Raw genomic sequence first — 308 nt, forward strand, 5'->3', positions numbered from 1 at the left:
TCTCCTCGTTCCCAGCTGTACAGTCCAGCTCACTCAGCCTCCCCTGGCTGAGGTTATTCCAGGTCTGCAACCCCTGAGAAAAGGTGGTTTCACTACACATCTCCCGCATCATTCCAGGTGCCGCTGCTCTTCCGTGCCCTGACCCACCTGGGCTGTGTGTGCATGGTCAGCAGGCAGCTCGTCCGGCACCTGGCAGGGCGAGAGGCCGAAACCTTCGACATTGAGCACCTGGAGATGCGCTCGCTGGCCCAGTTCACTTACCTGGAGCCAGGTGAGGCATGCTGGGAGAGAGGGGCTCCTGGGGCACC

The 308-nt window shown here is 61.7% G+C and overlaps 1 protein-coding gene across 1 annotated transcript in view; it reads left to right on the forward strand.

Annotated features, from left to right (window-relative positions):
- POLE (polymerase (DNA directed), epsilon, catalytic subunit) overlaps positions 1–308 on the forward strand; it is a gene marked incomplete at its 5' end in the record, with an annotated part of 26,645 nt that overhangs the window by 19,584 nt on the left and 6,753 nt on the right. The window contains one exon of the mRNA XM_009079433.1: positions 118–271. Coding sequence (XP_009077681.1) covers positions 118–271 — 154 coding nt within the window. The remainder of the gene's footprint in view (positions 1–117; positions 272–308) is intronic.

The sequence above is a fragment of the Acanthisitta chloris genome, unplaced genomic scaffold (assembly GCF_000695815.1).
Source record: "Acanthisitta chloris isolate BGI_N310 unplaced genomic scaffold, ASM69581v1 scaffold1610, whole genome shotgun sequence".
Taxonomy (NCBI): Eukaryota; Metazoa; Chordata; class Aves; order Passeriformes; family Acanthisittidae; genus Acanthisitta; species Acanthisitta chloris.